This window comes from Melozone crissalis, unplaced genomic scaffold (assembly GCF_028551555.1).
Source record: "Melozone crissalis strain CALT ecotype California unplaced genomic scaffold, PUWL_Pcris_2 ptg000008l_1, whole genome shotgun sequence".
NCBI lineage: Eukaryota > Metazoa > Chordata > Aves > Passeriformes > Passerellidae > Melozone > Melozone crissalis.
Window position 1 is genome coordinate 13255094 of NW_026535786.1, and position 26580 is coordinate 13281673.

The 26580-nt window shown below is 55.5% G+C and overlaps 2 protein-coding genes across 8 annotated transcripts; both read left to right on the top strand.

Moving 5' to 3' along the window:
* Window positions 1-76: 76 nt before the first annotated feature.
* NOP2 (NOP2 nucleolar protein) lies at window positions 77-6106 on the top strand. The gene is made up of 16 exons (XM_054269839.1): window positions 77-224; window positions 301-346; window positions 427-524; window positions 1618-1880; window positions 2172-2215; window positions 2337-2509; window positions 3265-3464; window positions 3554-3643; window positions 3723-3810; window positions 3906-4046; window positions 4221-4360; window positions 4626-4715; window positions 5003-5125; window positions 5212-5309; window positions 5408-5538; window positions 5647-6106. Exons 1-16 carry the CDS (start codon window positions 119-121, stop codon window positions 5904-5906), a joined length of 2091 nt encoding a protein of 696 aa, XP_054125814.1. The 5' UTR covers window positions 77-118; the 3' UTR covers window positions 5907-6106.
* A 6680-nt stretch (window positions 6107-12786) lies between these two features.
* IFFO1 (intermediate filament family orphan 1) lies at window positions 12787-22636 on the top strand. Of its 7 annotated transcripts, XM_054269834.1 has the most exons (10): window positions 12787-13472; window positions 18253-18313; window positions 18397-18492; window positions 18719-18859; window positions 19311-19373; window positions 19777-19961; window positions 20442-20562; window positions 21243-21338; window positions 21529-21659; window positions 22208-22636. In XM_054269834.1, the coding sequence occupies exons 1-10, from the start codon at window positions 12787-12789 to the stop codon at window positions 22308-22310; spliced, it is 1683 nt and encodes a 560-aa protein (XP_054125809.1). In that variant the 3' UTR covers window positions 22311-22636. The 7 variants fall into 7 exon arrangements, with proteins under 7 accessions (XP_054125809.1, XP_054125803.1, XP_054125804.1 ...); XM_054269828.1 differs by lacking the exon at window positions 19311-19373; XM_054269829.1 differs by lacking the exon at window positions 19311-19373 and having other exon boundaries at window positions 21246-21338.
* The last annotated feature ends 3944 nt before the right edge of the window (window positions 22637-26580 follow it).

Sequence of the window (26580 nt, forward strand, 5' to 3'; positions counted from 1 at the left end):
CGGCAGGGGCCAATCAGCGATCGCGGTGGGCGGGCCCGCGGCGGGCGCGTGCGCCGGTGCGGCGGGGAGCGCGGCACGTGCGGCGGCGGCGGAGGCGCGCGGGGTCCGGAGCGCGGCCATGGGGCGGAAGCTGGACCCGAGCAGGAAGGAGAAGCGCGGCCCCGGGCGCAAGGCCCGCAAGCAGCGCGGGGCCGAGGTGGAGCTGGCCCGCTTCCTGCCGCCAGGTAAGTGCGGCCTGCGCCGGCCCGCCGCCGCCCCGCGGAGCCCGCCGCCGTCTGACCGCCGCGTGTCTTCCCGCAGAGCCCGAGAGCGGCAGGAAGAAGCTCTCCAGTCACGGCAGAAGGAGGTGAGGGGGGCCGTGCGGCGCGCCGGGGCGGGCGGGCCGGACCGGGCCGGGGCTGATCGCCGCTTCCCCTCGCCATGCAGGGCTGCGAAGAGGCGGCTGGGAGCGGGCGGCGGCCCGGCCGGGAGGAGGCCGCTCGGAGGAGGAAGAGGAGGAGGAGAGGGAGAGCGGGAGCCCACAGGTGAGCGGGAGCGGGTCCGAACCGGGCTGACGGGCCGCAGGTCCCCAGCCTGCTTCCCCCCGGGCGCTGCCGCCGCCGTCCTTCTCTGGCGTCGTTGTCAAGGCAGGGGGTACACGTGGAATTTTATTATCTTAAATCACAGAATCCTAGGGTTTCCTGAGTTGGAAGGAACCCACGAGGATAGTTGAGTCAGCTCCTGGCCCTGCGCAGGACCACCCCAAGAGTCACACCATGTTCCTGAAAGTGTTATCCAAACACTTCTTGGACTCAGACAGACTTGGTGCTGTGATCACTTCCATAGGAACTTGTTCCAGTGCCCAGCCATCCTCTGGGTGGAGAATCTTTTCCTGGTATCCAATCCAAACCTCCCCTGACACAACATTTTTTGCTGTACCCTCGGGTCACCACAGGAGAGATCAGTGCCTGCCCCTCCTCTTCCCCTCATGAGAAGGCTGCAGCCTGCAATGAGCTCTCCTCAGTCTCCTTCTCTCCAGGCTGAACACACCAAGTGACCTCAGCTGCTCCTCACAAGGCTTCCTCTCCAGGCCCTTCATCATCTTGGCCCTCTTTTGGGTTCTCTCTCATAGATAATAACAATGAATTCTATCTCAGTTCTGGTGGCTGCCATGTCAGGAGGCAGTGTTGTCTGAGGAACTTGTTAAAGGTCTCTCTTCTGCCTGTTAAATCCATTTTTTACTTAACCTCCATTCACAGCAAGGTTGTTGTAGGCTGCTTTTGTAGCTGAGGCTTTTAAGTCTTTGTGTTACATCTTGTGTAGCCCAGGAAACTCTTCAAGTAGAAGGAAGGATAGACAAGGATTTGGGGCAGAGGGTACTGCAATATGTCAGAACAAATAGCATAAGAGTTTTGTGGCAGTGTTTTAATTTGGTAATTCTAGTTAGGTCTCCTGCAGGGTCCACTGGGGAGAGGTGAGAATATGCCTGGCACTTTGAGATGTAGAGAGCAAGCAGTTCCTCCCTCTGGACAGGCAACTCAGGATTTGGACTAAGGCCTTTCTGTGTAACAACTGGAAAAGCAGAGCAGCTGATTTTGGAAACAATGCCTAACTTTTGACTGCTTCTTCTGCCTCTAGTTGAAGAGCAGCTGTCCCCACAGAAGGAGAAACGTGCTGTAAAGGCAGCAGGGAAAACTGCCCGTGGCCGTTCTGGCTTCAGTGATAGCAACTCCAAGTGGCTGGCTCCAGCCAAAGCCAAGAAAACCCAGCCTAAAGGAAACCATGTGGAGTTATCCAGTGATGGTGAGGTGGAAGAGGGCTGGGAGATGGAGGAGGAGGAGGATGGGAGCAGCGAGGAGATGGTGGATGATTATGGTGCTTCATCATCAGAGGAAGAAGAGGTAGGAACTTCTTGCCTTTAATGAAACAGGAAATATTTGGGTGTTGGCTGAAAGGACCCCTTGGGCCTGGGGGGAAAGGATGGCTTTAGTGGCAGGGGGTGGAGAGGGGGTGGAGAACTTTCCCCTTCTTTCCTTCATAAGAACGATTTCAAGTTTAGCAGCTGATTCCAGCATAACATTCAGTGCTTGTGTTTGTTGTCCCTTTTAAACAGAGCAAGTAAATGTCACAGATGGTGGGAAGCAAGGGGACGACTGTGGATGTTTTTTGATTGATCTTTTGTCTCTATTTAGCTGCTGCCTATTGAAAAAGCTGCCCTGAAGCAGAAGCCTGAGAGGTGAGTGTGTAGAGCCTTTCCTGGGTAGATGAGGAGCCTGTGTTGTTATTTCTCTGTCTTTTGTGCCATCTAAGGAATGGTTGTTGAGAAGCATCTGTGTGATCCTGTTCTTTGTCCTTAGGGAAGGCCTCAGTGAAGATGACAGCGAAGAGGAAGAGGAGGAGGAAGATGAAGTAGAGGAGGCAAGCAAGCAGAAAATGGGACAGAAGGAAGAAGAGGGCCCAGATCTGCAGCTCAACCTGGATATAGATGAACAGTTTAAACTGCCAACTAGTGAAGAGATTGAGAAGGAGGATATCCTTTTTATCTGTGACATCCATAAGCCATGTGCATGATGCAGCACGGGGCCTGGATACAACCAAAGAGCTTCACTTGGACTTTATCATGCATATTGCTTAGCAAAAGTGTCTGTGCATGACAAGTTATTTTTAGCTGAGCTGTCCTAATAGATAGTGTATAATGCTGTGCTTCTGTATAGCACAGTTAGGAAATCTGTGACACCCTGTATGGGGCTTGGAACCTGCCCTAATTTCCTTCCTAGTCCTAAATACATATGGATGACTTATTATGTGGTTTGTTCCTCTCTACCCTGATTTTCCTGGTGGGTGTTTGTGCATCCCATTCCCAGAGTTTCTAATGACAGCAATTCTAGCATCCTTCAGCAAGCAAGAAGTGCTTGCTGCTGGACTTTGGTGATTTTCATTTCCTGCCTCCCTTCTTACTCTCCTCTGTGCCATTTGGTTACCATTGGAGAATTTCTGGTCTCATTTTCTGCTGCAGGTAATGTTTTCAGTGTTAAGACACTTCTTTTGTTGGTTTGTTTTTTTTTTTTCCATTTATCTAAAGCAATTCTCTCAAACACTCTCTAGTTCTGCCTTGTGAGCTTTTTTTGTCTGGTTTAATGCCTTGAACCGTGCACCTGCTGAGCTCTGATGGAAGCAGTATTCCAGCAGAGCCTTTCTGGGCAGGCTCTGTTGTGGCACACGTACTTGTAAAGAGCCCCTGTGCGGGTTCCTTGGCTGTTGGTGATTCCTTGACGGCGTTCCCACCTGCGGAGCCCCCCGACCTGCACGTCATTCACCAGCGCATCCAGGGCAACATGGAGGTGCTGCAGGACTTTGGGGCAAAGCGGGAGGAGGGCCGCTCCCGGCAGGAATACCTCGCGCTGCTGCGCCGCGACATGGCTGCCTACTACTCCTACAGCGACTTCCTGCTCGCCAAGCTCATGGACATCTTCCCTCTCCCTGAGGTGGGATCCTGCCCTGCCCCTAGCTGACCGGTGGGGGCTTGGTGCCTCCCTGAGAATCCATTTCTGTCTCTGTTCTCTATCCCTTCCAGCTGGTGAACTTCCTGGAGGCTAACGAGGTTCCGCGCCCCGTCACCATTCGCACCAACACGCTGAAGACGCGGCGGCGGGACCTGGCCCAGGTGAGCAGGAGCCCGTGGCTGTGCCCTGAACTGCCTGTCCCCCAGAGTGGCATCTCAGTCCCTTCTCCTTGCCTTGCAGGCTCTCATCAACCGTGGTGTGAATCTTGACCCCCTGGGGAAGTGGTCCAAAACAGGACTTGTTATTTATGACTCCACTGTGCCCATCGGTGAGATCACCTTTACCCTGCAGGGCTGAGCTCACCCGCTCCTGCTCCCCTTTCTCTCACATCTCATCTTCTTCCATTCTGCCTTCCCTGCCCAGGTGCCACCCCAGAGTATTTGGCTGGACACTACATGCTGCAAGGAGCCTCCAGCCTTCTCCCTGTCATGGCGCTGGCTCCACAGGAGAACGAGCGCATCCTGGATATGTGCTGTGCCCCAGGAGGCAAGACCAGCTACATAGGTACCACCCTGGAGCCTTGGGAGGGATGCTCTGGAAGTGGGGAGTTTGCACTGATCCACACAGAAAGGGGGAGTAGAGGGGGACTGAACTCGAGGAAAGGAGGGGGTGGCTGTCACTGGAGTCAAAGGCACAAGAAGTTTTCAGCCCTTGCTGGTGTGTTTTGCCCTCTGGCAGCTCAGCTTATGAAGAACACCGGGATGATCCTGGCTAACGACAGCAGTGCTGAGCGGCTCCGGAGCGTGGTGGGGAATTTGCACCGCCTGGGAGTCACCAACGCTGTTGTGAGTAACTGCGATGGACGCCAGTTCCCCAAGGTACGTTCCTGTTTGCAGTGCTCACCCAGAGCTGCTGTGCTGTCCCTTCAGTGAAGCTGTGCTCTCCAGAGTCTCCTGCCACAGCAGGAGGAGCAGAGCTGCTGGGGAGTGTGGTTGTTACTTGATACAGAGGCAGGAAGGTGGACAGGGAAGAGGCAGAAAGGAGTGTTTCCTGCCTTCCCAGTCTTCTGGTTCCCCTTCTAGTCTTGGCCTTGTTTTGAGTCCCCACCTGTGAGCGTAATTCCAAATCTACATCTGCTTGTAGGTTCTTGGAGGGTTCGACCGTGTCTTGCTTGATGCTCCTTGTAGCGGAACAGGCGTCATTTCCAAGGATCCTGCTGTCAAAACCAACAAGGTGGGTGGCAAGTGCAGACTCAAGTATGACTCATGAGGGGAAGGCCTTTGGGGGCGGCTTTGTTCTTGAGAGATACCTACAATACATTTTTCCTTTTCTTTCTTATTCTGTGTCACGTACCAGGGCTGTGTGTTGTACTAGGGCCGGTTTTGGTATTACTTCTGCAGAGGACTCCAGACTCTTGTACATTATATGTGCTTTGTTCTCCTGTCATTCCCTCCATCCACAGCAGAGGCCCGGGGTGCTTCCCTGTGCCTGTGGCATCCTAACCTTTGTTTCTCCCTCAGGATGAGAAGGATATCCTGCGTTGTGCCCACCTGCAGAAGGAGCTGATTCTTAGTGCCATAGATTCAGTCAATGCTGCCTCCGAGACAGGGGGCTACATTGTCTACTGCACTTGCTCCATCATGGTAAGTGCCTTCTGCCATCATCTGCTGTGGTCATCTCCTCCTCAGGAGATGGTGAATTTTGTATCCTAATGCTTGGCCTCCTTCAGGTGGAGGAGAACGAGTGGGTTGTGGATTATGCTCTGAAGAAACGCAATGTCCGTTTGGTGCCCACAGGCCTGGACTTTGGCAAGGAGGGCTTCACTAGGTGAGTGCCAGGTCACAAGCTGCACATGTGACAGCTCCTTGGTGGCCAGGCTTGAGCAGAGGTGTTCTATCACTCCTCACCCCTCTTCCCTCCTGCAGGTTCAAGGACCGTCGCTTCCACCCGTCCCTGAAGTGCGCGCGGCGTTTCTACCCGCACACGCACAACATGGATGGGTTCTTCATCGCCAAGTTCAAGAAGTTCTCCAATGCCATCCCGCAGGCACAGAAAGGTGACGTGCTGCTGGAGCTCAGCTGAGCTGGCTGGGCCTGCCCTCGCAGGCTGCTTCCCCTGCAGAAGCCACTCTGGTTCTTCTCACAGTGCCCTTCTCTCCTTTCAGATGAAGAGCCTGCTGTGGAAGCCGCAGCTCCGTCTGCTGTCCCTGATACCGTCGTCACCGAGCCTCCACCAAAAAAGAAGAAACTTGAGGGTTCAAAAGCTGACAAAGAGCAGAAGCTGCCCCAGCCTGCTTTGAAGAAGAAACATTCATTGCAAGCACAGAGGAGACCCTTGAAGGCTGCCCGGCCTTCTCCCAAAATGATGCGGCCTAAAGTCCCTACCAGGAAGAAGAAGCATAGAGTGAAAGCAAATGGACAATGAGAGAACTGCTTCTCCACATGTTGGTCCCTTCCTTGGAGAGCAAAGGCTGCTGCAGCTCTGTGTGTACCCCCACTTTGCTGCTCTGTGCAGATCATCTTGCAGCTCTGAGCACCTGGGACAATGACAGCCCCCTTTGCTCCTTTCCCTTTGCATCAAGGACTGATGCACTGACCCATTAAAAGTTTTATACTCTTGCTTAAGTCTTGTTTATTTTCATGGAGCATGAAATACAGAATTCTGCTGTGTCCCTTTATTGCTTTGCAGCAGAAACCCCTCTTACTCCCAGCAGATGCTCTGGCATATCTGGTGTCTGCCCTTATTCCCTACACTGGTCATATTTGTGAAGAAGCAGTGGGAGCTGAAATCCTTGCTGCCTGCATGAAGGCTGCATTGTGTGGAGCTGTCAGCTGAGTGCTTTGTCTGGCCAAGGCTCTAGCCCAGTGCTTCCCAGTTCCCTGTTGTCACTTAGTTCACTCTGTGACTGTCCCCATTTCACCATTTTTCTCATCCCCAGCAGTCTCTCAGTTCTTGGCCCCCCAGGCTTGAGCAGGGATTGCTTTTGGTTTGTGGAGCTGTACAGTGAAGTTCTTTTTGTCTTTATGTTCACCCAGTTGCAGCTGCTTCTGCTTGAGACACAGGAGCAGTGGTCTGGGCTGTTTCTATTTAAATGTCCTGGTCTGCTGCATGTGAGGCTGCAGCTTTCCTCTCACTATGGATGCCAGCAGGCACAGAGTGATCAGCAGAAACTGAGGGCACCTGCTGTGGTGGCTGCCCAGGGAAACACAAAACAGCACTTAAAAGACATGAACTGTGAAAAAAAGGCCTAATCCTGTTCTTGCTCCCAGGCCCATCAAACCTGGATGTGCTGGTGGGTTCTCTGCCCACACTTTGCTGGGTCACTGGCAGCTGGTCCTGAGGCTTGTGATCTGTCTGCTGCCTGGTTCTCAGCCTCCTTTCCTGCTTGCAGCCCAGCCCAGCTTGCAGTTAGCTAAGGGGCCAGCAGCGTGCGTGTGCTGGGATTAGCTTAATGCCAGGCCAGGACAGATGGGGGCAATTGGGAGCAGGGCTCAGCTCTCCGTGTGACTGGCTCCTATTGATTCCTCTCTTCCATTTCCCATGCTCAGTTCTCCCTGATTTAGCTTGATGTCTCCCTTTTGCCTCCTTCGATCCTTCCCCTCAACATCCCGTAGTAAGTTTTGCTCCCATAATCTTCCTTAAAACATTGCACAATAACCTTTACATGCTCCTGCAGTTTCCCTCAGACATCCCACCACAGATGTGCCCTTTCCCACGAAGCCCATGATAAAGCTGCTTTTTTATCAGTTGTGAAGTTTCTGGCTGAAGCCCTTCAAGGTTGCACTTGAGTGATTGCTGCAATGGTTCAGTCTCTGTGTCTCAGGAGCCCTGCTCTTTGTTACAGACCTTGGTTATCTTCTGCTTTTTAGGCCTTATCTATCTGTGTGATTTATTTACTATAACCCTGTTTGGAGTGGAGGGGAGAATGGACTTTATAATTTTGTGTTGAATAGCCAATAAACAAATATCTTCATAGCTGAAAACTAACTGTTTCCCCATGCTTCCCCATATGAATTAGGTCAGGGAGGAGCCTCTGAATGCAACTGGCTCACTTGGGTTTGTGTATTGAGGTCTGGATTGTTGGATACAGAGGAGCCAAGGGAAGATTTTCGGCGTCTTTCAAATAGTTAAATAAATGCTAGGTGCAATAGCACCCAAGGGAAAGAATTACTGCTTCAATATTGCATTTCTAGTACCCCCCATCTGCATGAAGGCTGTAAAACTGGGAAATGTTCGGGGAAGACAAATGCTCCCTAAGTTTTGGTGAGAAAAGCAGCAAGAGCCTCTTTCAGCCCTGGGCCTGTCCTTTTGGGAGCAATGTGGATCTGTCCCGGGTTGTTGTTGCTGCTCCCTGCTGAGGTAACCATGTGGGTGTGCAGCCTCAGCTTGAGAACCAGTTTATCCTGATAACCCCATCAGCAAGGATAGAGTTTTCCTGGCTGAGATCCCAAGGTAACTGTCTGTTTTCCAGCAAATGTCCAAATTATGGTTGAATTCCAGCCCTGTAATGCAGGGAATAGCTGCTGTTTTAACTATGTCAAGAAAACCTCTCTTGCTGAGCATTGTTCCAATCACTCAGCATGCCTGCAAACCTTTTGTTATAGCTGGGAAGAGATGGGATAAATTTTCATCTCTCTTTGGTGGTTTGATCTGCTCTTGATTTCAGCTGTTGCAGTTATCACTGCTCAGAGAGAACGTTGAGTGCAACATTGAAATGCCACCACTGAGCTTCAGAGGCAGTAGTGGGGATGCAGCAGCTGGGTGGTTTCCTCTGCATTCTGGTACAAGGCTGTGGTCACATTAGGCTTGTGCTTGCAGCCACCTCGTTACTCTGGGAATCTTTTGTTACCTGAAAGCTGAGATTTCTGGAGAATGTGACTGCTGGATCATCTTTCAGTACCTTCCTTTAATGTGTTTTAATATCTGAAAGCTGCTGATAACGAGACTTGCAGGAGCTGAGACACAGCAAAGCAAGAACTGAGGCAGAGCACAGATTGAAAGCAGATCTGAGGGGTAAAAATGCTGTCACAGATTAAAAGCTTGTTGAGAGGAGTCGTGATATCTGTTCCTCTGTGCTGCATTGCTGTCCTTCTCCCCAACCTGGAGAAGCCTTATCAGGGCACAAAGAAGACAGCTAGCTGGCAGCTCCTGCCCTGCAGGCTCCAGCAGCTCCCCTCTGCACCCTGGGAGGGAGAGGCAGCCCTGCACTGCTGCATCCTTGGGCCGGTGCAGGAAGGAAAATGACATCTGGGGACAAGAGTGTGTAATGGAAAGACTCCAGCAGTGGCAGGGTTGGTCACTGACTCCAGTGATGTCATGTGCTGTAATGTCTGTTCTGGGCCAGGCATGCTGCCTCTGCCTGCATTGCCTCATGTCTGCCTGTATCCTGAGGAAGTGGCTGAAACCCTGCCCTGCACATTTCAGGGACATATTGGGTATGAAATCTGGATCTTCCTGCACACACTGCATTGCACATAACACCCAGAGATACAGACACTTCTGTAGGGGCTGAATCCACAAATGGCCAAAGTCCCATCAGTGGATCCTACTCCCCCAGGCTGTCCATCCCTGCTGGGGAGGATGTGGAGAGCTCCTGGGGAGGATGTCTGCAAGTCCCACCTGCCTGATGGGGTCGGGGGGAACTGCTGAGAAGGTAAAGTCACTTGGGTCCTGGGCTCTAGCACTGCCTAGAGCTGCCTTCTCACAAAGATCTGGCTCCAAAACTCCCTCCTGGACTGGTGTTTGTGTATTTTTAAAAGAAAACGCATTCCCTCCTTTGCCGTTAGACAGGAACACACAGGAGACTGTGTGTTACATGTGGCCATCACCCAGCTGCTGCTGGCAACTGTTCCTCTGCACCAATTCCTCCACATTTGCACCCAAATCCAGGCAGCTGACTGGGCTGATGACTTTGCTAGGCCCAAAAGTCATGTGTGCATTGCAACACCTCCCTCTGGTTGTGGATAGAAACAATTTTATGGGTCAGTTTCAGTGAAGAATCTTGCAAGTTGGAAGACGTGGAGAGTTTACACAGAAAAACTTCAGCAGTGTTGTGCAAGGGACAAAGTACCACTGAGGTACTTGGAGGGAAAGGGGAGCAGGGAGATGGGGTACAGACACACCAGGGAGAGCTGTGCCTTCCAGAAGGAGCCTCTGTGAAAGCTGTGGGGCTGATCTGGACAGGTTTCACCTGTGAAGAACCTTTGCAAGGAGGATGTGTTAGCTACCAAGAGCTTCTGAGATCCGGGAGAGGAGGAGCATCTCAGCCTGGTAATGGATGTTACAGCTGGGCAAAGGCAAAGGAGACAGGTGATTTTAATAGGGGCTTGCAGCTGGAAACCTACCTTGATTTGCCCATGGAGAATTGTGGTAGAGACTTAATCTCTTTTTACTGTGCTGTCAGCAATTAGAGACAGAGTCCCACATGAGTACCTGATCTGAACTGCAGGAATTTGCACTGTCTGTTTTGCACAGGGTCAGAAAATGCAGTGCTTCTTCCTTGGCCTTAAAATCCGTGGAAGATAAATACCACCATGTTTGCAAGTAAGTGACTTTCTTCACATTGGCTACAGGACTGATTTTAAGAGCTGCAACGAGCAGCTCTGCATGTCAGCCGCTGCAGCCCAGCAGTGCCACTGTTGACCCTGAGCTGATAAAGTGGGAGCAGGAGCAGTGGAAGGGTCTGGAGAAGTGCCAGGTGTTAGGTGAACAAGGAGGGGAAGATGAGGAGAAGGTGCTGTTGTGCTGCAGTGAGATTGAGGCCCAGAGGAGGAGTGCTGTGGTCCCCTGGGTAGCAGGATTGTCTCTAATTTCTGGGCTTCTGCAGGAATAACTAGAACAGGTTGGCCCTTTGCCCCAGTCACCCTCTGCATCAGTAGGAATCCTTTACCCCAGCAGGTATCCTAAGCAAACAAAGTTGGAGAAAAAAGGAGGCTGCACATTGCCTACTGTCCAGGAGGCAGCAGGATGTTGGTGGGAAGAGGTGCTGGAGGTCTGTAAATCCCTGCTGTAAGGGAGGCTGCCCCAGCAGTAGCTCACGTCACTGCACTTGCACAGCTGGGCCCCAGGAACCAGCACAGACAGAGATCCCACCACCTGCTCCAGGGCTGTGCTGGCCTGCTGGCAAAAAAAGCTTTTCCTGATGGATGGCAATGCCTTCCTCCACTGGCATTCCATTAATCAGCTCCACTTGCTGGGTTTCCCTGGCCAGAAAGGAGAGGCCAAGCAGAGCTTGGAAGGCACTTGCTGCCCAGTTTGTGGTGCTGCTCTCTCCTGTGCTGCATGCAGCAGCAGCAGATGCCCCCAGTCTGACCTGGCTCGCCCAGGTGCCAGGGTGTGGAGGGGTAAAGCAGCAGTGGTGAGGGGGAGGATGGTGGCACGGCTGCCAGGCACACGGGCAGGCTGTGGCAGCGTGGGGGGCGGGTGACAGGACGCGGCAGCAGGAAGGAGGGAGTCAGCGCTGGCTGAAAGTCACATGCTGGGAGGTTTCCGAGCTCTGTCACTGCTGCTTCAAAACCAGCTTCTTGACTGGGATCCCTCTTGTCCGTCTGTCCTTCTCTTTTCCCTGGGTGTTTATTTGGTAGCATTGCTGCCAGGCACATTGCTCCATACCAACTGCTGTTGCAGTGCTGGTTTTTGGAAGATGGAGATCTCTTCTGCCTGCCCATGAGGAAAGCTTTCCTGCCCTCCTTTCCCTGGACAAAAGTTCTGCTTGCCACTGCTCAGCCTCCCTAGTCAGAGGCAGAGCAAAGGAACATCTGCTTGAGAAGAGGAAAAGAGTTAAAAAGGAGATGACAAAGAGGAAAGCTCGCTTCTTCCCCAACCTAAGCCTGTCTCAGAGGAAATCCAGTTAGGTTCCAGTGGTCATGGGTGTGCCAGGGAGGATGCAGATGGTTACTGGTGGGAGAGGAAGTATTATAAATGCACTTGGAGGCTGCTGTGGGGAGCCTTGAGTCGTGGGCAGGACAAGGGAGATAGGCAGGCCACAGGATACAACTGATGCTGGGCACGGCAAGGCAGGAGAGGGGAACAAATGTGATTTGGACTGCTCCCAGGTCAGGGTGGCAGAAGAGTAATGGAGGGATGGAGGAGACCTGTAGCCCTGGAGGAGAAGCAGCAGGGAGCGTGCAGCAGGCAGACTCTCAGTCAAGACTCACAAAGCTGGCCATCCTCAGTGGAGCCAGGATGTTCCTGTCAGTGTGGATTGAGCCATGCCTGTGATCCCAAGGGAAGGGCTGTAGCCCCACTGGAACATGCCCAGCTCCTTCCACAGAGCTCAGCTAGCGGGGTGCTGGGCATGTCTGAATTCCATCCCACTGCTCGCTCACCCCTTGCCGATGCCTCAGCTGACACATCGGAGGCCGCTTTGCGCAAGTGCCACGCTCGGCTCAGCTCCTCAAATCCTGGGGGAACGGGCCAGGAGCACACAGACAGCAAGGGAACACAGGTGTCCACAGCCATAAAATATTTATGTAGCCATCGATTTGTGCGCAGTCTCCTCCCACCGGATAATGGGGTGAGGGGCGACGCCAGCGCTTTCTGCAGAATTCACCTGGGGTCGGGCTCAGGGGCTGAGAGGGAATGACCTAAAGTAGGCTGGAATAAGGGACACGAAGCAAGAGCCGAGGCTGCTTTGTGAACAAGGAAGGAGGAAGCCGGTTGCAGGCGGAGCATGGTATCTGAGAGGCTCCTCCATCCACACACCTCCTCTGCCCGCTGGCTCGCCATTGTCCAGCGGCAGCTGCCCGTGGGCGGGCGGCGGGCACAGGGCTGTCGGGGGGGCTCCAGAGAGGATAACGAGAGGCTTTGGGGCGCAGAGGCGAAGTTATGCCTTCTTTAAGGGGGGCAGCTCTGGGAAAGCATTAAATTCTACCAAAAATAAAAAAGAATAAAATATTAAAAAGGAGGCAGAAGCACACTGTGTTGCGGCTGGGCCAGTTACGGAAATCGGTAACAGGCGGGGCTTCAGCTAGCGGTGCCGGAGAGGGACTTCCCTCCGGGAATCCTGCTGGCCCGGGCTGCGTCCCTTCGCCCCGGGGCGCCCCGAAACCCTCCGGGAGGCCGGGCCGCCCCTCGGCGGGGGCAGAGACGGGGCCGGCAGAGGAAAGGGAGGTTCTGCCGCGTCCCCTCGCTGCTCGCTCCGCCCGGGGCCGGCGGCGGGGAGCGGGCGGGAGCGGGGGCGGCTCTCGGCTCTCGGTGCCCGCCGCCGCCGCATCCCCGCCGCAGCGGAAGCCGCGCCCCCACCGCCGGGGCCGGCCGGGCGCATCCCCCCGCCCGGCGCTCCCCGCCCCGTCCCGCCGCCGCCATGAACCCGCTCTTCGGCCCCAACCTCTTCCTCCTGCCGCAGGAGCAGCAGGGGCTGGCGGGCCCCGAGCTGCCGCCGCCGCCGCCCGCCGCCGAGCCCCTGGGCGGGGAGCCGCCCGCCGGTCCCTTCCCCGCGCCGCCCGCCGCCATGGCCCTCCGCAACGACCTGGGCTCCAACATCAGCGTCCTCAAGACGCTGAACCTGCGGTTCCGCTGCTTCCTGGCCAAGGTCCACGAGCTGGAGCGGCGCAACCGGCAGCTGGAGAAGCAGCTGCAGCAGGCGCTGGAGGAGGGGGCGGGCGGCCGCGGCCGGGGGCCCCCGCGCCGGGACCAGGCGGTGCAGACCGGCTTCGTGGGTCCCATCCGCACCCTGGGGCTGGGGCTGGCGCCGGGGCTGGGGCTGGGCTCGGCCCGGGCGCTGGGGTCCCCCGGCTCCCGCCCCGGGGGTCCCGGCCAGCCCGCCGCCTACTCCGCCGGCTCCCGCTTCATGCCCGGCACCATCTGGTCCTTCTCGCAAGCGCGGCGGCTCGGCCCGGGGCCCGAGACCACCCTGGTGCAGGGACCCGGCGTCTCCTGGGTCCACCCCGACGGCGTGGGCGTGCAGATCGACACCATCACCCCCGAGATCCGAGCCCTCTACAACGTGCTGGCCAAGGTGAAGAGGGAGCGCGACGAGTACAAGCGCAGGTGAGAAGGGGCGGCGGGAGCGGCGTCCCCGGGGGACCGAGACTGTCGCTGCAGGGCTCTGCCCGGTGGGAGATGTGAGGGGGAGGCAGGGAGGGAAGGCGAAGAAGTCCTGGCCGGACTTCTCGGGAGCACGGGCTGCAGGCAGCATGGGGAAAATGTGGAGCCCTGAAAGCATTTGTTTGTGCCTGGGTCTCCTCCCTTGGCACCTAGTGTGCGAACCCTCTCGGAATCTTCCTTGAGCCTTTTTCCATCTTACCAACCTGGCGTGAGGGACTAGAAATGTTTTTCCAGGCAGGGAAGGAACAACTCCAGGAGCTGTGTTTTAAAGCCAAGGGGATCTGGAAATGCTCAGGGAGGAGGAGCACCTGAAAGTAGGTGAGGAAGGTGGACATGCAGCAGCGAGCGGGTTTGGATTGGAGAAGGCTGCTGGGAAGGAAAGAGTTCTCTGGATATGTGGGAAGGTGTCGGGAAGCCCCTCAGCAAGGTGGCTGGCCTCTCCTAGGCCCTTTCCCTGGCCAGCACTCTCCAGCTGGCCCCTCGGCAGCAGAGAGCCGAGGCAGGACACCCCACTCCTCGGGGGCTTTCCTCCCGACCCAAAATAGCTGTGGCTTGGCACGTGCCTTGGAGAAGGGTGAAGCAGAATGCAGAGCTAATCTCTTGGCCGGTTCTTCTTTCCCGAGCAGGGTGGCCGCGGCTCCCTTTGTGTCAGGCCGGTTCCCGAGGCTGCTCCCGGATCCGCACGTAGGATGAGCTCAGGCTGGGCTGGCGTGGCGGGGTCGGGGCGAGAGCGGCGCTGTGACTGACAGCACCCGAGCCGCTGCTCTGGGGCTTTTCAGAAGTCACGCTGCGACGCTTTAGAAGCAGTTAGGAAGTTTGTGATTCCACACCCAAATCCCCACGGGAGCTGTGCCACCGACCCGTTCTGCACGGCCACAGCTCCAGTGCCAGGATCGGGGCTGGGGTCCAAGATGACACCTTATGCTTTTGGCTTTATAAGGCTTAGGCTGAGCAAACTTGCCTCTCAGATGTTCCAAAGGCACTGAGCAAGGCACATGGAAAGGAAGAGTTGGCATTTCTTCTTTCCCACCAAGTGCTGCATGTATCTAAGGCCTTTTATTATCAAGCCGGTGGTGAGGCTCCTTCTCCAGAGGGGAGCAGTGCTCCTTGCATTGCACTTTCAGATCACAGAGTGGGAAGCTGGAGCCAGTTTTTTGGCCAGGAAAGATTGAGCCTCAAAGTGGGTCAGCCAGAGGGGACCAAGTTGGGTTTGTTGGTGCTGCTGAAACTTTGGGAGAACGGAGAGCTGAGCAGGGTTGTCTTGCTCTGGCAAGTGAGCTGCAGGGAAGGCAGCAGAGGGTGAGATGGGGGGGCACCACAAGCTGCTGTGAGCCAATGTTATTGGTGGGATCTATTTTTGGAGCGTGTTACCAGGAGCTGGGGCGAAGCAGACCCCACCCCCAGACCCTATCCAGCACTGGGAACTTTGTGACGGGTACAGCCAGGTCCCAAACAGGGGAATGGGACAGAAGGATTCCATTTCCACACCCTTCTCCATGCTGAGGGCTGACACCAACATCCCTTGGGAGCTGAGAGTTCCCTGCCACAGTGGGCTGTGATCTGCCATGGGGACAGTGCAGCTGGTGTCGTGCCTTTGCCACCTGCCTGGAGACAGATGGAAGAGGCCATATTAACACAGGACTTCCCAGTTCTCCTACCCATGGCTTGGGGGCTGGAGCTTGTGCTTTTTTCAGGACAGCATTGCTGCTGTGCACCCCACTGCACTTGGAGCAGTGCAGCAGGAGCTTCTCTCTGGATACACAGGGCCTGGAATTCAAGTCAGGGATCCAGGAGGGCTGTGGGGGCTGTAGGGAGCGATGAGGATAGTTGCAGCAGCAGGAGAGAGGCTCACAGGAGCTGTACTTGGGAGGAGCAGACTGAAATTAGGTGACTTGGATAGGGGCAAAGGGTGCCTGTGAGTATCACACAGACCTGCTAAGTGCTGGGGAGCTGGAAGTCTCGTCACGTTTGTGCTGTCTGCTACACCTACTACTTGTAGTCACAAGTAGTTCTAATCCTGGGTGTTGCAAGGATGCCCTGGAGGTGTGGAGTGAGCAGTGCTACAACACGGTGTGTTAGAGTCTCAGAATGGTTTGGGTTGGAGGAGACCTTTAGGGGTTGTCTCCCTGCTGTGAGGTTTCACTAGATCAGGTTGCTCAAAGTGCTGACCTTGAACATTTCCACTGATAGGCCATCCACAACTTCTCTGGGCAGCCTGCTCCAGTGTCTCACCACCATCATGAAAAATTGTTCCTTATGTCCAATCTAAACTTACCTTCTTTCAGTTTAAAACCTTCACCTCTTGTCACTGCAGGCAAAAGGTCTGGTACAAAGTCTCTCCATCATTCTTGTAAGCCCCCTTGCTTATTAAAATGCTTCAAGAAGGTTTTTTGTTATAATTGCCCTCTGAGGAGCTGTGCCAGGCTGCAGGGCCATCCCCATTGAGGTGAGCTCCAGCATAGTTCAGATGTGGCAGGAGGGGGATAAGTGGAGCCTCAGCCTCGAGCAGCCCAAAGCCCTGGTGTGCACTGACCCTGCAGGATGGGGTGAAGCACCCCAGTGCCTGTGGCATAGAGCAGGACTTAAAGGATGGGGGAATTGTTGATTTTTCTCAGTGAACTTGTTGAAGGGGCACACCTGGCAGGGACAGCACTGCATCTTTCCACATCGCTGGCTTTGGGAGAGCTGTCCCCTAGCTGGCAGGGAGATGGTCAGGTGTGTGTGCAGCTGGGACCCTCCTGCCCTCGCTGCCTGCCTTTGGGCAGGCTGTGGCTGTGCAGCAGTGCAGGAGCACCCCCTGTCCCCCTGGCACACGGGTGGCCGTGGGGCTGTGCGGGGCAGCCTTGCTTCCAGCTGGCAGCGACCTGCGGCGGCTGCGGGCGCAGTGCTGCAGGCAGGTTATTATTAGGAGTGGTGCATTGCAGGAGGGAGCAGGGCAGAAGGAGCCAGGCAGGAGAGGATGGAGAGAGGTTTGCAGTAGATGGGTGCATGGATTTGTCCCTGGTGGGGTGAATCGCTGTTTTCTCCTGCCTTCTGAGCCGGTGTGTATGTGGCCTGCACTCTCTTCCACAGCATTGGTGTGAAATGAGCTCTTAGCAGGATTTGCAGCTCTGCCTCAGGTCCCCAGTGAGTCTGGGATATATAGGGACCCAGAGGGAGGCGGGGACCAAAAAAGAGGCAGTGCCACACCAAGAAAGATGCTGAAATTTTTTTATTGTGGTGGAAGGCGTTTTTGTCCCTAGGGAGGGAGGCTTTGTTTGAGCAGTTCCCATAGAAGGGCAATTCTACCTTTTAACTTTCTCCTTTCTTTTCCCTTCATCTCTCTTTCCCCAAAGGGATGGGAACACTCTTTGATTCCCCTTCTGAAGCTGTGGTATGGATCCAACTCCAACAGCAGCACGAGGAGTGCACATTTTTGTCCTTGTTTGAGTAAGGAGCAGCATTGCTAGCTGTAAGAGCTAAGAAATTCACAAGCCAGGGCTCTCCCACGTCGTCAGATTGTCCAGATACCCCAAGATAACAAATGTGAGGGCTTTTCATATGCTTTCTGGCCTCCTAGACCTTAGGATTTATTGTTCAAACTTGGTGTGGGTAAGTGAGAGGAGAGATTTTTCACATCCTTGTGCAGAGTCGCAGTGTTGTGTTGGTGCTTGCAGGCATTAAATAGAAACCAGACCTCACAGCACCAGGAAGAGCCCAGCTCTGGTTGCTATCCCAGAGTGATCTCGCTTTCTCAGAAAAATCTGGCTCTCCCAGAAGAGCCAGGAGCTGGGTAAGAATGCAGCAGCCCTGCCCCACGCTGCACAGCAGCACTTCCCAGCCCCCTGCTCTATGGGATCATCACTTAGCCAAGGGCAGCACGGCTTGATGGCCTCCCAACAGACCGTGGGCTGGGCCAACACTGCAGCGAGACCCAAGAGGTTGAGCTCATGCCCTGAAATGTAATATAATAATTGCTAGGGGATGCGTCTTTGCACAGCAAGGCTGGGCGCCTTGCAGCTCCGCTTTTTGCAAAGCTGCAGAGCCCAGTACCCACGGACAGCCTGGCATAAAGTGGCACAAGCCATCCTGCTCCCTTGTGGGATGACACAGTGTTCTTTAATCCAACCTGGTACGCAGCAGTGGAGTCAAGGACTCTTGTGGCCCTGCCCAGGCAGTGTGGCTGCCCTCTGCACTGGGACAGGCAGAGGAGCAGCCCTTGGTGCACATCGTGGTCGCTCTCACTGTGGGGTGGTTCTGTGTCAGGATCAGGGTTTGTGCTTCTGGACAGCCTGAACTGCAGCGCCACAGACACACAGACGTGGTCGCAGAAGTGATGCAGATGGGGGCAACTCCCCAGTCCATCTGCAGAGCTGTTGTGAGGGCTGGAGCTGCTGTGGCCCAGGGCTGTGGGGCTCAGGGCAGAGGCTGATGGCTGTGAGGGGCCGTGGGTGTGCGGCCCAGCTGCCGGCAGAGCCTACGGTCGGTGTCCCCAGCTCCCCCCAGCACAGGGAAGGCCCTGGTGGGTGGGACAGCGTTTGTGGCTGGGGGGACGATGGGCTTGGCAGCTGCCATGGCCTGAAAACAAGAGGCCATGCATTCCTGGGCACGTTCTCCTTCCCGGGCCGGTGCTGTGGTCCCCCGTCTCGGATGGCTGTGGGGTGAGCAGCTGCCGCTCCGTGCTCTGCCTTTGGCAGCCAGCGAGGCGAGGCCGATGGGATCTGAGCGGCGTTTGTCTCCCTAGATGGGAAGAGGAGTACACGGTGCGTGTCCAGCTTCAGGACCGGGTGGCTGAGCTGCAGGAGGTGAGCCTGGCTGTTCCCCCTGCCCTGCACCCCTGATGCCCCACACTGGTGCTGATTTGCACGTCTCTCTCACCCTGGCACAGGAAGCCCAGGAGGCTGAAGCTTGCCAGGAGGAGCTGGCCATGAAGGTGGAGCAGCTCAAGGCAGAGCTTGTTGTCTTCAAGGGACTGATGAGCAATGTGAGTCCCCAGTCCCTCTCCAACCCCACAGCAGTGTCCTACCCATGTGGTGTGGCTGTGTGGAAAAGCAGTTCCATCCAGCACTGGCGGGGTTGTTCTGGGGCACAGTGAGCAAAGCAGGGATGAGGGAGCAGTCCTGCGTGAGGGGGAGCGTGGGGGCACCGATTGCCATCTGTCTTGCCTAATATTCCTCCCTTGTCCCCTTCCTGTGGTGCCGTGGGTTCAGAACATCACGGAGCTGGACACCAAGATCCAGGAGAAGGCCATGAAGGTGGACATGGACATCTGCCGTCGCATCGACATCACTGCCAAGCTGTGTGACGTTGCACAGCAGCGGAACTGCGAGGACATGATCAAGATGTTTCAGGTGAGGAGCGCCCGCTGCTGCTCCCGATTCAGCCACCAGCTCTGGGGAGGAGAGATCCCAAAGGAGGAGGTAGAAGAGACAACACCAGACCCCTGCTAGGGGAGGTGCTTGGTCACCCTTGCCCTTGCTCCTTCTGGTCCCCTGCTTTCTGTCTCTCTCGGGAGGACCAGGCAAAAGGGCACAGACTGGAGGTAGAATGCTCCAGATGTTGCTTTGGACATCAAGAGTCCCCTCACCCTCGTGCTGATGTGTTGTGTTGGGCCGGGGAGCCCCCAGTGCTAGGGGAGCAGCTGCAGGAGGGAGACAAGTTGCTTGAGTGTCTGTCTCTAACTCCATCTCTCTCCTTTCCCTTCCCCTCTCCGTCATCTTCTCTCTGTCTCTCTTCTCTGTCTCTGTCTCTTTTCTCTTTCTGGATGTTGCTGCTTTTCTGTCTCGCTCTTTGTCCCTACAGAAGCAACTGGTTAGTTCCATTCAGTTGAGAAATTTTAAAAATTTTAAACTTTCTTTTAAAAAGGTCGGCCTATAAATATTGACATGTTTCACCTCTTTCAGACTGTCTCTTTTTTCCTGTTTCTGTCACTGTGTTTCCCTGTCTCTGGACTGGGGTGGTGGGTGATTTGAGTTTTTCTGCAGTAAAACCACATTGTTTTTTTCCTCATCAAATTCATAGATTCCATCTTTAGTTGCTTAGTTTTAATTTTAGAAAATGCTAAAACCATGTTTTATCCATTGCACCCATCTTTAACCTGATCATAACGAGCCCATCTCTCTCTCTCTCTCTCTCCTCTCTCTTTTCTTCCTTCCTTTCTTTCTGTCTTTCTCTCTCTCCCTGCCTTTCTGTCCCTCCACCATTCCTTTCCCCTCCATCTCCTGCCCACTCCCTGCTCCTGCCCTCGGACCCGGCCTCGTTTCTGTAGTCTCTGCACTTGTCTCCCGTTAAGGTCCCAGCCTCGGTGGGGCGGAAGCGGGAGCGCAGGCAGGTCAGCGACGAGGACACCTCGCTGTCAGAGAGCGATGCCTCCCGGAAGCCTGATGAGGAGGAGGAGGACGAGACCACGGCCATGAGTATCAATGAGGAAATGCAGAGGATGCTGAACCAGCTGTGAGTGCGGCTGCTGCGCACCTCTGCCCGTGCTGTGCAGCCAGGCTGCAGCACCAGGCTCCCTGCTGGCCTGGGGTGGGGAGGGCAGGGGTGCTCTGTGCCTTCCCTTCCCGGGGGAAGGCCAGATGAGAGATGCTGCTGTGGAGAGTGGTCACCTGTGCTCTGTGGCACAGTGAGACTGTGACTCCCTGGGAGACCTGAGCCCACCTATGCTGAGAGTGGGAGCTGGTCCAGCTCCCCTCCTCTTGCCCCCTGTTCTGCCTTTTGGGAATCTGTGCCTGGATTTGCTGGGGCTCCTGACCATAAAGCCAGCCCCTTCCCCATCAGCTGTTGGGTTTGGGCACACCTGAGTTCTCCCTGGCCAGACCCCCAAGAGCTGCAGCCCTGCCCGTGAGCGGGTGCAGGGCTTTGGCACCGACACAGCCCCCTGCCTGCTGTGCTCTCCTGCTGGGTGCTGATGTGCTGTTCCCTTGTGCCCAGGAGGGAATATGACTTTGAGGACGACTGTGACAGCCTCACGTGGGAGGAGACAGAAGAAACGCTGCTCCTCTGGGAGGACTTCTCTGGATACGCCATTGCAGCGGCAGAGGTGCAGGGGGAGGTAACGGCGGTGTCGGGGCCCTGAGCTCTCCTTGGGTTGGGACGCTCGATCCTGCCTGAGCCTGGGAAGATGCTCTCTCAAAGACCAGATTTCAGCCCCTTTGCCTTTGCAGGCCTGTACACAATGCTTTCCTGCCTTTTCTGCATGAATACATCACTGTCAAGGTCTCTTTTTCAGAGACAGGGACCTGTAGCCTGAGGGGTGTGCTGAGGGCAGGGTGCACACATGTGGGGAGAGCCACAGCCCGTCCAGAACAGAACACTGCCTCTGCCTGGACTGCTCTCTGGTGTTCCTTGCTCACGTTCACCAGCCCACCTACCCACTGTGCAGCAAAACTGCCTGAAGGGGGGCCTTGGTGTCTGGCCAAAGCCCTTGTCATCCCAAATCTTTGGCCCTTGGCAGTCCCCTGGGGGATGGATCATGCTCAGGAATGGTCTCCAGATCTTCAGTGCAATGCTGGGCTTGTTTGGGTTGATGTGGTCACTGCCCAGTGTGGCGAGTCCTGAGTCTCTCAAGTCCATGTTGATAGGACTGACTCCTGTCTTATTTGTACTACACTGTATATATTTCTTCCTCTTTTCCCTGTGCTGCCATTCTTTCTCTGATTTGTCTCTCTCTTGCCTTTGGTTCCTCATGTTGGACGCTTCCCTGCCTCTAAACCTGCTGTCTGCTCTCCTCAGCAGCAGGATGACAGCCTGGAGAAGGTGATCAAGGACACGGAGTCACTGTTCAAGAGCCGTGAGAAGGAGTACCAGGAAACCATCGACCAAATAGAGGTGGGAGGAGGAGGAGATGGGAGAGCCATGGCACAGAGGGGTGTGAAATGGGGGAGTGGGTCCCTGAGGGAGGGAGGCACAATGCTGGAGCAGGTCACTGGTAATGTGGGTGACAGCCCTTGGTCTGGCCATGCCCGCTGCCCTGCACCACATGCCCTTGGATCATCTCTGCACCATTTCCCTCGAGCAGCTGGAACTGGCCACAGCCAAAAATGATATGAACCGGCACCTGCACGAGTACATGGAGATGTGCAGCATGAAGCGAGGCTTGGATGTGCAGATGGAGACTTGCCGGCGGCTCATCACCCAGTCTGGGGACAGGTGAGCTCCAGCAGGGACACCCGGGCTCTGGGTCTGAAGCCGGGGTGGTGATGGGAGAGAGCTGAAGGACATGGCAGAGCTCCTGCCCTGCCCTCATGTGCTGTGGGGAGAGGGCAGTTCCCAGAGGCTGCTGGACGCCTGGCTGGCCTCCACACAGCTCATGGTGCTGCCCCTGCACAAGGCAGGAGACACACAGGAGTCACTTATGACATAGGAAGCCAGACCACCGTATGGAGAGAGGAGCTGCCTCTGTGGAGCCAGGGTGGCTCCAGGCTGGGGACCCCTGTGGTGGACTTCCACAGACCCCTGGCCTTACACACCTTGTCAGGTTCCTGCTCTGGGCAGGCCCCTCCAGCATCTCCCCCAGCTCTGCTTCATGCTCTGGAATGGTGTCCTCTGGAACACCCTCCCAGCACCCGGGGATTCCTGCGGACACACACATGCCCAAAGGGCGTTTCAGCTTCTGTCCTTCTTGCCCCACACCAAACTGGGTCCTTTCCCTCCCCCTGGGCGATGCTGTGACTGCTGCCCTTTACTGTTCTGTGCAGAAAGTCTCCTGCCTTCACCCCGACCTCCAACAGCGAGTCAGCCCCGAATGAGGAGAGCGAGGAGTCCGACCGGGATCCCCCCAGCGATGCTTCCATCAGATAATGAGGGGAGGCCCGGCTCCCTCGGACCCCCTTCCTGGCACGGGGTTGCCTGAGTCACACCTGGGAGAGACTGTCAGGGACGTGGAACTGCTGGTAAACGTCTGTCGCCCAGGCTCACTCCCGTTTTGGGGTGCTTGGCAGACCCCACACACCCCCTCACCGGATACCCTGCAAATGGGAATAGCTAGATAGACCTGAGGGCCCTTGCCCGGGCTGCTCCGCCTTCAGCCCCTTCTCCGTTCCCTTTCCCTGCTTTGGGTAAGCCGTGGTTCGGGCAGGGAGGCTCCAAACCTGCCACGGTGGCGTTCTGCAGGCCGTGCTCCCAGGCGCCCCAGACCCACCTCCTCCGGCCTCCGTCCTGGTACACCTGCCCTGCCCTCCCTGCGCTTCACGGAGCCAACGAGAGCCGTACCTCCCTGCAAACTGGACCTGACACTGGTGCCAACTGGACCGAGCCCGGGGCTCTCCCTGTCCTTGCTGCTGGCTGGGCACCTGGCTGGCGCTGCCCACGCCGAGCCGGGCACCCCGAGCCTCCCAGGCCTTCTCAGGGGCGGGGGCCGAGTCCCGCTCACTGTGCACTTTGCTTTGCTCACGCCTGTGTTACGCGGGCGAGGTCATTAAATGGGACGATTTCCTTTTCTACAGCTTCACTGGGTGTGGCCTCTCCTGTGCTGCCGTGGGGCTTGAGACGGGGCTGTGGTCCCCCAGACCCCAAGCCCACATCAGTGGGTCTCCCCATGGTGGATGGGACAGTAGTGAGATCCCTGTTCTGAGAGCCACTGGCCCTCAACAGGCCCTGGTGCTGCATGGGCTGCCTTGTTTTTAACCTGGAGCATCATCAATGCAGAGGCTGAAGGATTGAAAATGGAGCTGATCCTGGCTTGTGAACCTCTTCCTGTTTCCTGGCCTCTTCTGCCACACCCGGGCATCCCAGAGCACCTTCCTGCCTGCCCTCAGTCCCATATCCCACCTCAGTGTAACCGCAGTGGGGATCCCCTGTCTCACTGTCTCCTGTGGCATTTTCCTGGCTGGCTCCTGCAGTGATGGGGACGGGAGGCTGGGGCCTGGCAGGGTGTCAGGAGGGAGTGAGCAGCCTCCAGAGAGGCAGTGTGATGCAGTGTGATCACTGAGAAGTGGACACAGCCTGCACAGCCAAGGCAGGTGAAGCTCTAGAGAAAAAATGCTTCCCACTAAAGGTACTGAAGGGAAAAGAAAGCACATGGCAGTAGAGTTTTTGGATCATCTCTAGGATTATGTATGGAAGATAAAATGGGGGCTGAGGGATGCAGGAGTTTCTCTCTGTAGATGTGGCCTGGGTGGCTGATGCTGCTGGGTGCTTGAGCTGGGAGTGCTGTGGCATCCATGCACCACAGCACAGTGTCCATGTTGGGCAGGGTGAGCTGCTCTGCCCCTGCCTGCCCTGTGTGTTAAGGCATGTGTTGGCATTCCAGCAGGGGCTGAGCTGCCTAGAGCAGGCAGGGAGGCGAGTCCCTGCAAATGGCAGAAGAATTGAGCAGGAAACGGGAAATCAGGGCGCAGGTGGAGCCCTGCTGGTGCTGGGGAATGGCAGTTCCTCAGCCTGTGATCTGCTGCAGCTCCTGACTGCCATCTTATCTTGCAGGAAGCTGAGAAAGTGTTTCACAGGAGCAGCAGGGCTCTGGGAAGCAGCAGAAGCCCTGGCTGCCTGTGGGTGTGTGGGTAGATGGGAAGTGTGTGCCTCAGTGCCTGCCATGGCCTTCACCTCTATGCCACCGTGTTAACTGTTTCCATTTCTTTCCCTTTTCCCTCTTTATTTTTCTACCTAAAAGAGCTAAAGCCAGAGGAAATATTTTACTATTTCAGTTTTCTGATTTCAAGTGATGATGCCTCATACACACAGTAGATCAGGGATCACTTCCTATCCCGTCTGGAGGCTCTTCAGTTTCATGCAAATCCCCTTTCCTGTAGGCATCTTTGCAGTGTTTTCTGCTCTTTCTCTCCTGTGGAGAGTTCTGTGAGTGGCTGACAACTTCTGGCTTCCCCCGTGCATAATCCAGGACGTGCATACCTTTGCCTTGGTACTGCTTCAGGAACCCAGAAGACTGCAGAGTACATGCCCTGAGAGATTTCAGGAATGAAGCACAGAAGGACTGACATCTCTGCCTTGAGCCGTCATTGCCCAGAGGAGCAGCAGGTGCCAGACATCCATGTCCCAGCACACGTGGTGACCCTGGTCCCACACTGCCTGCCAGCACTCCATCTGCAGTGAAACCAAAATCTCCACCACCCATGTGTGCAAGATGCTGTTCCCTGGTGAACTGTATGACCAGCAAGAGGCTCTGTTCCCCCACCAGTCTGACAGCCTCCAAGATCTCTCTGGCAGGATATGCAGCAAGGATCCTTTGCCTCAGCAATTCCTCAGTGTGGGAAGCACAGCTCAAGGCCCCAGTGTTAGCTGGGCACCTGTCCAGCTGTGGTGACCCCACATCTTTAATGCTGAAATGAGATGTGGTCCCTCCATCTACTGAGTTCTTCTCTGTGGGTTCCTTTTCATTCTTTGAGGAGTATCAAGCCTGTTTTTCTCCACCATGTGCCCTGCTGGGAACTCTGATGTCCAGGAACTACTCAGTGCTGTGTTGCTTCTTGAGTCCCCAATGCTACCTCCTTTCTAGGACACCTCTCGGCAGTGCCTGCGTGCCTGCTCAGGAAGTAGTATCAAGTCCTGTCTGGCTCAGTGTCAGGGCATTAATGTGAATATTTAATGCCCAAGAACAGACTAAATGGGGCTCCATGGCAGGAGGCATCTGGGCAGTCCCTCTGCCAGCATTCAGCTCAGCACTGTGGCTGCGGAGTGCTGACCTCTTGAACATCTGTCCAAGACCATCCTTTTAGGATTGTATCTCTGGACTGGGCAAGAAGGTCTTCCTGCTGAATATTTAGCCAGACTGGTTCATCAGCTTATTACCCTTCAGGAATGTTGGAAGGAAGATTCTCCCCTGGACGGGGAGAATTGGGTTAGAAATCACCTAGGGAAATGGGATATCCACAAATCCATGGCCCTTGTAGGGATGCATCCACAGTGCTGAGGAGCTGGTGAACACCATAGCGGTCGTCTTTGAAGGCAGGAGAGGGGCCTGAGGCCTGGAAGAAGCAAATGTCACCCCACTCTTCAAAGAGGCCAAGAAGGAGCACCCAGTCAGCCAGTCAGCCTCACTTCAATCCCAACAAGGTGATGGAGCACCTCGTTCTGGAGGTTATCTCTAAGCATGTGGAATACAGGAAGGTGAGCAGGAGAGTGGGCTTGACTTCACTAGCGGCAAATTATGCTTGGCCAACATGATTGCCTTGCACCATGAGACAACTGCCTGGATGGATGAGGCCAGAGCAGGGGATATTCGAGTCTGCCTCGACTTCAGCAAGGCTTTCAACACTGTCTCTCACAAGATCCTCATAGACAAACTTAGGAAGTGAGGACTGGATGAGTGGACAGTGAGGTGGATTGGGAACTGGCTGAACATCAGAGCCCGAAGGGTCACAGTCAGTGGCACAGGGTCTAGCTGAAGGCCTGTCACTAGTGGTGTCCCACAAGGTTCAGTACCAGGCCCATCCTTGTTTAACTTACTCATCAAAGACTTGGATGAAGGGTAGATGCTTTCTCATCATGTTCATTGGTGACACCAAGCTGGGAGGAGTGGCCAGTACTCCAGAGTGTTGTGCAGCCCTGCAGAGGGACAGGTTGGAGAGATGGACAGAGAGGAACCTTCTGAAATCCAGCAAAGGCAAATGGCCCTACATGTGTGGAAAAATAACCCCATGTACCAGCACAGGCTGGGGGCTGACCTGCTGGTGAGCAGCTCTTCAGAGAAGGACCTGGGGATCTGGTGGACAACAAGCTCTCCAGTAGCCAGCAGTGTGTCATGGTGTCCTGGGATGCATCAGGAAGAGCATTGCCAGCTGGGCAAGGGAGGTGACACTCCACTCAGCCCTGGTGAGGGGAATCTGCAGTGCTGTGTTCAGTTCTGGGCTCCTCCATCCAAGAGAGACATGGAGCTCCCAGAGATGGTCTAGGAAAGGTGAATGAAGGTCATTAGGTGAGGAAGTGCCTCATGAGGAAAGGCTGAGGGAGCTGGGCCTGTTCAGGCTGGGTAAGAGATGTCTGAGAGGGGACCTCATCATTGTCCATAAGTATCTGCAGGCTGGGTGTCAGAGGGAGGAGGCGGGCTCCTGTTCTTGGTGGTGCCAAGAAGACATGAGACAACGGGCAGAAACTGCAACGCAGGAAGTTCCACGTG

Bases quoted from the DNA above. Each gene is read 5' to 3' on its own strand.
- NOP2 (XM_054269839.1), top strand. From the start codon at position 119: ATGGGGCGGAAGCTGGACCCGAGCAGGAAGGAGAAGCGCGGCCCCGGG. The intron at 3,644-3,722 runs GTGAGCAGGAGC...CTTGCCTTGCAG, and splicing joins GGCGGCGGGACCTGGCCCAG to GCTCTCATCAACCGTGGTGT. The intron at 4,716-5,002 runs GTGGGTGGCAAG...TTTCTCCCTCAG, and splicing joins CTGCTGTCAAAACCAACAAG to GATGAGAAGGATATCCTGCG.
- IFFO1 (XM_054269834.1), top strand. From the start codon at position 12,787: ATGAACCCGCTCTTCGGCCCCAACCTCTTCCTCCTGCCGCAGGAGCAG. The intron at 19,374-19,776 runs GTCGGCCTATAA...TCGTTTCTGTAG, and splicing joins TTAAACTTTCTTTTAAAAAG to TCTCTGCACTTGTCTCCCGT. The intron at 21,339-21,528 runs GTGGGAGGAGGA...TCCCTCGAGCAG, and splicing joins AAACCATCGACCAAATAGAG to CTGGAACTGGCCACAGCCAA.